This window comes from Miscanthus floridulus, chromosome 3 (genome assembly GCF_019320115.1).
Source record: "Miscanthus floridulus cultivar M001 chromosome 3, ASM1932011v1, whole genome shotgun sequence".
In the NCBI taxonomy this organism is placed as follows: domain Eukaryota; kingdom Viridiplantae; phylum Streptophyta; class Magnoliopsida; order Poales; family Poaceae; genus Miscanthus; species Miscanthus floridulus.
In genome coordinates this window covers 129758774-129768085 of record NC_089582.1, presented here as the reverse complement: position 1 = coordinate 129768085, position 9312 = coordinate 129758774, and the positions used below count along the sequence as shown (strand labels likewise).

Below are 9312 nucleotides of genomic sequence, written 5' to 3'. Positions count from 1 at the left end.
TTAAATATAGATGAAAAAAAAACTAATTGCACAGTTTGGTTGAAAATCGCGAGGCGAATGTTTTAAGCCTAATTAGGCCATGATTAGCCATAAGTGCTACAGTACCAGCATGCGCTAATGATGGATTAATTAGGCTTAATAAATTCGTCTCGTGGTTTCCAGACGAGCTATATAATTAGTTTTTTTTATTAGTATCCAAAAACCCCTTCCGACATCCTCGAAACATCTGATGTAACGTCCACAAATTTTTATTTCGCGCACCCTTAGCACGACACTGGTTCACTCCGAAGGAAAAAATTGAAGGAAAACAAAGGGGTAGTCAACATGCATGGCCTGTTAGCTCATTCAGGCTTCCCCAGATTTCCCAATCCATGACGGGGAACGTGAGAGATGAGCGTGCAGCTCGCATGCTCCTACGAGTCCCGTCGCACACACTTGAGCTGAACTGTGCAGGAGCAGAAAACACAAGCGAGTAGATTTATTTTTCCAAATTATGATGTAACCGAGGGGCGAGGCCTGTCATACTCACAGCAATTACAACCACTCACATTCAGACAGTTTCTTACCCCAAAATCCAAGTGTCCCGGTCCAAGAAATCAGAGCCACGTTGCACTCACATACCAGTACATGTCAAAAATCAAGGCAGAAATTTTCTTTCACTTTACCACCATTTTTTGTTCCTTTCCCAAACAAATGGCTAGCTTTCCACTCACTGAACAAACTTGTACAATCAATGCACGATTTACATCATGTAAAAACTCCACATCGAAGAAACTCTCAGCTAAGGGAACAAACTGCAACCGATGCCACTAACCGATGATGAACACAAGCTAAAAACCCCAGCTTGTAGGGAAACTAGCACCGCCTGAATGTCTGAAATGGAACCGAACAGAACCAGTGCGCGCAGCATGGATGGCAACAACCACCGCCGCTACTACAGCAAACCCAATCATGAACAAGATGAACAGTATACAGGGCCTCTTGCTCCACCGCCCCATGATCCCGAGCGCAAACGGGTAGATCAGCAGCAGGATCCATGCGTTGAACACCAGTCCGAGGGACGCATCGGCCATCTGCAGGAGCGACCATCCCTCAACGATCGCCTTGCCAATCGCCGCCCCAATCGCTCCGACGTTCACGGCGATCACCACTATTGTGGGGATCAGCAGTGGCGCCCACTGCACTACGTACATCTCAGCATACTTCTCGTTCACGGTGCTTGTAGCCTGCTTCGCTGTCAGCTTGAACGAAACACCATTCCCACGAAGGACTAGCTTCAGCACAATGTGCAGCGTTGCTAATGGGTACACGGCTGTTGCCCCGATGATGTAGAACTGCTCGTTGCGGATCCAATCCAACAACGTGAGGCCAGCCCACTTGATCTCGACCATGCCGATCAGTTCTGTCATTGCTATGATGATGACGAGGTACAACACATATGTGGGGAACGGCTTTTGTATGTAGAACTCACCACGGAAGATCCATATGATAGGGAAGAGGAGATAGAAAACAAGGAAGACTGATGAGATTGGGTAGGCTGTCATGTTGGTGTAGGCTATTCGTTGCATGAAGTTTAGTCGACGACTAACAAGGAGTGGGCAGTGTGAGAAGAACATTTCAAGGGAACCGCCCGACCAGCGCAGAATCTGGTAGAGGCGCTCAGTGAGGTTGATAGGTGCAGTGCCACGGAAAGCATCTGGTTCTATGCGGCAGTACATAGATCGCCATCCTGTCCGGTGTACTCGGAAGCCCGTCACCACATCCTCCGTAGCAATGTTGTACACCCAGCCTATTTCCTTTCCAAATTCAGTACCATCCTCATATGCAGACTTCATGACATTATTCAGCTCTTCCATGACAGACTCCTCATGTGCCGGTGGTGATGTCATGGACCATTCTTGGTTCGCAGCTGATGGTATGGAGTTGATGAAGGGCATTGAGTTGCCAAACTTGTTGGGGTTGTCCACGAGCTTGAAGGCATCAGTTCTCCAACGAGGTGGATCAATACCATAGACAGCAATCCGGCGGAACATGCAACCGGTGCCAACATAGGAGGGTCCCTGGATGCCATTTAGACCAAGCAAGGTGGCATCAAAGAAGACACGGTTGTGATTGCAGTACCTGTCTGTTGGGTCGACATCATCGAAGCGTTGTGGGAACTGAACAAAAGCAGTGTTGTCGCCATCACGCCGGTCCAGCATGAAGCACATTGCAGCTCGGAAGGCCTGTGAGTTGTTGACATAGTGGTCACCATCAAAATTGATGATGAAGGGAGCATTAGTCAGAAGTGCAGAGACCCGCAGCTGCACGTTCATGGCGCCTGCTTTCTTTTGATGGTCATAGCTTGGATTCTTCTCACGGGAGATATAGACGAGCATTGGGAGCCGCACGTCAACAGCACTGAAGTCCAGAGGGGTTTCAGCACTAGCTGGTCCACCAAACCGAGGTTCATCGCCCGGGTGATTCAACATAACCTGATGAACAGCCATGTTAAGGGTAACAGATTAATACACTTTCTTAGGTCACTCATGCAAGACTATGCTAATTATAAGTCACCACTATTAGAGACTAATTAAGTTTTATCCACACAAAGAAAAAGGGCTAGCAAAATTGCATACCTTAACAATTCCAGCATGTTGCCCTTTCTTGTGGTTTTCAGCAGGGTCAAACCATGTTCCTGGCCATTGTGTTCCATCTGCCATCCAGGTTGCCTTTACACCTTCTTTGGCCTCTGCATTGTATGCATCTGAGCGCTCAGGGATTTTAGTAAAAAGTGCATCCAAATGCACCTTGAACTCATCATACTCCTTAGACATGCGCCTATGATCATCAGCAAACTCATCTGGTACATTTCCTGTGTACGGGCGTGACTTCACAGCAAAATAACTCTGAGGAGCTCTCGGCTCAATGCTATGTTTTCGGCAAAATGGAACCCAAAGTTTTGCGAAATTTGCAGTCTCAAGCAAGCCCTCATAATGGATTATGGACCCTCCATCATCCGAGAGGTAGGTAGCAGTCCTATCAATTGGGTAGTCTACGGCAAGAATGGATAGGATAGAGTTCATAGTGTATATCATAGGCTCATTTATGGGATCAACGGTGTTGATAAAAACATCAAGCCTGGGGAGATTAGAGTCGCCATCAGGGAGATCGAATTGTTGTCTCAGGAGGGAAAGGTCTGGGACACGCTTGATAGGGTTGAGCTTTGCAACTTGGTTTAGCAACCAAGTGACACCAAACCAGAAATCTCCAACCATGGATATCCACCAGAGCCACATGCCATCGGCGTACGGGTGCCTGATCCGCCATATGAAGAATAGGATGATAGCAATCAATCTCAGCAAGGTCAACAACCTGTTGCAGACAAACCGGAAACAAAATTAGAACATGTAGTCAGGGAAAGCTACTACTGCGAGAAGTCCTAGCATTGAAATAGGAATGAGTAGACTGGAATACTATGACTAGTGACAATGCACGTAAATACAACAATTTTGCACCGTCTTTTTAAAATTCGTTACAAGTTGTCAGTAACGTTTTGAAAACAGAGCTGCAGAACTGAATTAATTCACGTGTAATGCAATGGATGGAGTCCACGAGATGAAATCTTCAGTTAGGCACACAGCAGACTCGGATTGCACAGTGCGCATGGGGCATCTCAACTCTCAGCCACAACTCATCGTAGCACAGATCTAGAAATGAGAGAAGTGACAACGCGACACACCTAGCGAGACGCGCCACGAAGACGGAACGCCAGCCCAGCGCTCCCCGGCGACCCGTGCGAGGCGGTGCTGCGAGCAGCGGAGGCGGGTCGGCCTGGAGAGCTCCCGGGCTGGCAGCGGAAGCTGGGATACGGGACCGCGGGGCGAGCGCCTGAGGCACGGCATCGCCGCCCCGCCATCGGCGCTGGTAGTGGTAGGTTCGTTGTCTCGTCGCCGTCGGTCATCGCCGTGTTAGCCTCTTGGAGTGTAGGCCTGTTGGGTCGGGATGGGACGAGGGAAGGGGAGATTGGTGGACCGGTGGGCAAATGCCCGCCCATTTTGACATTGCAGCATGCTGGGCCTAGGCCCAGGTTCGGAATATGCGCTTTCACGAACAAGCGAACTTTGCATCTCTCGGCCCAATATTATGCCTGCAAGCCCATGTTTGTTTATTACGCCCAACCAAAAGTTCAGTGCACCATTTCTAAAGTCTAAAGAGTACGGCCTCCGTTTTCGTTTACTTGTCACCGAATTTTTACTGTAGTAATTTTGATCATACGTTTTTCCCTGTAAAAGATTTTTAGATACATCAAGTTTTCACATATATGATTCTTTATTGAACATACTTCATTAGTGTTATATACATTGAAGTATCTAAGATTTTTTTAGAAGAAAAAACAGATGGTCAAATTTGCTACAGTAAAAAGTTACTGACAAGTAAACACAAACGGAATGAAGTATATAGTAGTGAATTCTAAAAAAAAGAGTATATAGTAGTCCATTTAAAAAAAAGAGAGAGAGAGTAAAGAACCACTGATCTCTCCTAAGAAAATTGTGTAGAGTGTGCTTATGGCCCGTTCGGCTTGCTGAAACTTGTCTGAAACTGGCTGAAAAACACTGTTCTAGCTGAATTGTTCTGAGAGAAAAATACTGTTCCGGTTGAAAAAAACAAGCTGAACAAGTCGGTTTCTTGGTAAGCCGAACGGGCCCATCTCTCTCTAAAAAAACGAGTCCCTCTTTTAAAAAACTCAGTCAAGTAATTTCTTTTCGGCTGGGAAGGAAAATCCCTACCGGTAGTTTAGCATGTAGCCCTTCAAAAAGAGTGCAATTCTACTATTGCCCTTTAAAAAAAATCTACTATCCTATTTTTTTACTTTAGTAATAAAGGCAACTAAGCTGAGGAAAATAGGCGTGCGTACGTAACTGATCATTGACACTCCCAAAATGGTAATCACGATCCAAGAGCCATGGCCAAAAGTAGAAACAGTGATTCTCAGTAAAGCATGTGCGCGTGTATTATTAGCGATGAGGCTTGAGGCCGGATGTACTTGCGCACCTGTAGGGGTGCAAGAGGATTCCCTTGACCCTGTACGTCCGGAACAGGAGCGGGCGCCGCCCGTCCTCGCCGCCGTCCTCCTCGGCCTCCGCCGCCTCCTTGTCGTCGGTGGGCGTCCAGTACTTGTCCATCGGGCTGACGACTGCTGGCTTCTTCTTCCTCTCCCTCGTGCCGTGCTGCTTGCCGTTGCCGTTCGCCGCCACCGACGACGGCACCGTCGTGCGCCCCCCGACAACGCCGTTACTGTTGTCGACGCTCCCCCCGTGATGGTCGCCGGCACCGTTCTCCGACGGCACCGCCGTGCCTCCGGCAACGACGACACCACCGTTCGCCGGCGCCTGAGGCGGAGCCATGCCTCGATCCTCCCTCGATCGATGATCAGTGTCAGTAGCTAGCAGCTGGCAACTAGCTCTGTTAGCTAGAGACTGGATTAGCTGGGCTTAATTAGCTCCGTAACCGTAAGCAGCTCAGTGAGGCGCGCCTGCTGGTCGCTACTCGCTAGCTCAGCTCGCTCGGTGCAGAGTAGTGTATAAAGGAGTGTGGCAGTGTGCAGATATATGCTGTTCACTTGCCTGACAAGGAGGAGGAGGTACAGTACAGGTATCAAGGTATGTATATACAAAATCACGCACATTAATCTGATTCGATCAATCGATTGTCGGTTAGAAGCAGTCGAAGAATAAGAGGCCCGCAGGCTGTCGGTTGGCCTCGTCGATGACGTGACCTATCCGCATCACGGGGTACGAAGCTACGGTGCTCTAGAGGCACTCGGTGGACCAGCTTATTATATTAATCTCTATCTCTACGACTAAAACATACGGATTGTCAACATCTACTCGGCAGGATCAAAACACTCATACGATCTATATCCGACAGACAAATAATCACCGCATCTCATGCGATCTATATCCGGCAGGCAGATAATCACCGTCGTATGGAGACACTGGGGGGCAAGTAAATAAAATGGAATAAGATTCACGAAATCACCGGTAAACAAATAATCACCACATTGAGAGACTGGAAGAGAAGTAAATAAAATGGAATAAAACGGAAAGAGAATTATGGGAAGAGAAAGGAAGGCAAATAATCACCGTATGAAGACACTGGAAGACAAGTAAATAAAATAGAATAAAACGGAAAGAGAATTATGGGAAGAGAAAGAAATTTATTGGAATATCACCACACAATGATCATGATCGTGATCCAAATCTCGTTCGTCGTCCTTCGCGTTGCGTGTTGACAACAAATACTTTTTTTTCCTAAAAAATGAATTATTGTCATGCCTCATGCGGGCTAAGATATTGTAAGTCCGAGTATACATGTTTTGGTAAGACAGAGCATGGATAAATTCAATTCGATGCCTAGCAATAAATTTTCAGCCTTTGAGGCACCTGATGTTTATCGTAACTTTCAGACAACAAGTTCCAAACCTAGCTTTTATTTCAGATTCATTACGATAATGAATGTGTTTTCTAGACATTATCATGGTATAATACACGTGAAAAATTGAATTGATATATTCTTGATTTTGATTTGCCCTAACAAACATCTCATTCAATTTATGTTACACCCGTTGTAACACACGGGCACTGGTATTATATTAAGTAGATTATTTGCAGCGATGGCAGCATCTGTAACACATGGCAGGACCAAGAGATTATTGCCATGCGTTCCGTCTCGTTCAACGAGAGAATGAATATAACGGCTACAAAGCCAGATCAATTTAAATACCCCCTCCGGTCATAGTTAGATGTAGATTTGACTTGTAATTTTTTTTTTTTTTTTGGTCTCCGTTACCAGATCTGGATTGGCTGTTGGGATTAGTGACATATTTTTGGTTTATTTTGATCCATGAGAACAGTAGAAAAAATAAATCATAAAATGTTTATAAACAATAACATGTAACTAGTACTCTGTTTCAAGTATTTGCTAATTCACAAAAAACTAGTCATGTGATGATGTAGATGTCAATGGAGGCCGATTTGATCGTTATGTGGATCGTCAGTGTGTTAAATCGCTACACTGCATCAACCGAGATTGGCTACATCAGCGCAAGACTCGGTAAGAATGTGTACTTATGCTAATAAGTAATAACAGTGTCAGTGCTGCCATCAGAACCAGTCCCACCTAAGGCCTTGCTTGACTACACTCTGATTCACATCAATCTACGTGTATTGAGTTGAATTCAGGTGCCTCAATACATGGATTTGGGTGGATTGATGAAGTGAAGTCAAACAAGCCATAATAACGGTATAATTCTCCGTTATGGTTTTGTTTTATTCATTCAAACACTACTTTATATAATAGTATGCTATTTATTATGAGAAAAAAACTAGCATTCTTTGTTAAATCAATCAGTGCCGGAACCATGCATATGTTATATCCGGGATTTAATCATGGAAATCAACAAATGTCTAATATTAATGCATGCCGGCAAGCAGGCAGATATAGATGGATCGATCGACATACTCTCCTATACGTGTTCAAGTAATTCCAGCCAAGATGGCATCATCCAATTAAACGGCGCGATTGTTTTATTTTTTCTTAGCAATTATTCTGAATTGCAGTCATGCATCTGACGACGGAGACGTGCATGGAGGACGATTGATGCCGCCTAACGGATCGAAGCTAGGAAACAAAAGCCTCGTTTTGGAGAATATAATGCAGATGGTGGCTTGGATTATTTTCGCTTGATCGTAAACGATCGTAAATTTTCAGCCAAAACAGTATTTTTCTCTCACACCAAACCAGCCAACAGTAATAATCCACGATCATATACGATCGTTTCAGCCCCAGCCGAACAGGCTAATTAGCGATCGTCCATATGCCGCAGATCGCCCGTTCCATCTGGCAACCCATCGCACGTCGTCGATCCCCTGCTGTGTTTTAAGTGCAGGTTCACACCGACACGCGCGCCGCAGACCACAGCCTTCAGATCCAGCACGTGCGGTAGTATAACGGCAGAGCTGCATGCTGTGCTGTACTGCCCACTTGGCCGTGCACTGGATCCCTGAAACTCGTCAGCGTTGAGACTTGAGCTCAAGTTGCGATTCGACGGAGTTAAATTTCCTGTCGGTTCATGACATATTATGAGATGGGAATTCGGAGATTGTTGCAGAGAGCGGACTCTGCATCTCTCTGTCTCTCTCGCCCATGTCTTATGTTTCCGTTCGGACATGACATACACTCTCCTTCCAGATCTAACCCAATGTACATGTTTCTATAGTTGCATATTGTGGCTCGTATACTAATACATACATACATACATGCATGTATACACAACATACACATGAAATTCTGTCGAGGTAGGTAGCTAATAAGATGGCTCACTGGCCCTACACGGTTTTTAGAAATGTGATGTGATAAGCAGCATTTGGATCCACACGTAACGTAATACAGGTAGTCCACCTGGAGTGTGGGCGCCTTGGCATATTGAAGAACCCTTATGCACCTTTACAATCCACCATGGTAGAGGCACGCGCTAGATTATATCTCAACTTTTTAGATAAGCTAAGAAACGCTTAGCCTTTCGAATAAATAAATCATTATCATGGCTCGATTATATAATGGGCACCTTAGTACTAGTAGTATTATATACGTTCAGAGGTCACGGTGGTAGTATTGTATTGAGGCCGTGCATGGTTTTATAGACATGGTGTTTAACTGTTTAGGTACGGCAAACCACGGTTTGCAACCATAGCGCGCAAGCAGCTTGAAGCTCCGCCAAACTAAACTAAACTAAACTAAGAATTAAGTGTGAGAACCAAATCGATCATCGCTCTAGCGGAAGTAATTGTCTGTGTGCATGTGACAGGCAGACAGGCAGCACATCCGCATCGACGACGCACGACGACGGATCGGACTGCCCATCCGCATCACGCGCCGCTGGCACGGTGGCACCGCATGTATCGGGTACGGTTATATGCGGGGCCGCTGGACAAACGCCCCCACGATCCAAACGAGCGTGCATTACACACACTACTAGCTAGCTGTGGTGCGCTAAGTGCTGAGAGCATATCCGGCCAGCTTTGCTCGCGTGCGCGCGCTCCTCCGGGACGCGCTCGCTCTCACCGCCGATCCATCAGTTGGGGTGCGTGCTCGCCTAGTCGCCTTGGACGATAAGCTGCCTCTGATGGTCGATCCAACTCCCAACTCCCAACTCCAAGCTGTCCAGTGTCCACCACAGCAGCACCGCCGTGGCCTCGCCTCGTACGTCTTGCTGCGTCATTATTGCGTCAACTACTCTGCTCGCTCGCCGCCGTGCTAGATCGATCGTTT

General features: G+C 46.4%; 1 protein-coding gene across 2 annotated transcripts; it reads right to left on the bottom strand.

Annotated features, from left to right (window-relative positions):
* Positions 1–587: 587 nt before the first annotated feature.
* LOC136546926 (probable mixed-linked glucan synthase 8) lies at positions 588–5540 on the bottom strand. 2 transcript variants are annotated; one of them, XM_066538883.1, is made up of 3 exons: positions 5035–5540; positions 2619–3354; positions 588–2474 (listed from the first exon to the last, which is right to left on the bottom strand). In XM_066538883.1, the coding sequence occupies exons 1-3, from the start codon at positions 5385–5387 to the stop codon at positions 831–833; spliced, it is 2733 nt and encodes a 910-aa protein (XP_066394980.1). In that variant the 5' UTR covers positions 5388–5540; the 3' UTR covers positions 588–830. The 2 variants fall into 2 exon arrangements, with proteins under 2 accessions (XP_066394980.1, XP_066394981.1); XM_066538884.1 differs by lacking the exon at positions 5035–5540 and adding an exon at positions 3722–4105.
* Between the last annotated feature and the right edge of the window lie 3772 nt (positions 5541–9312).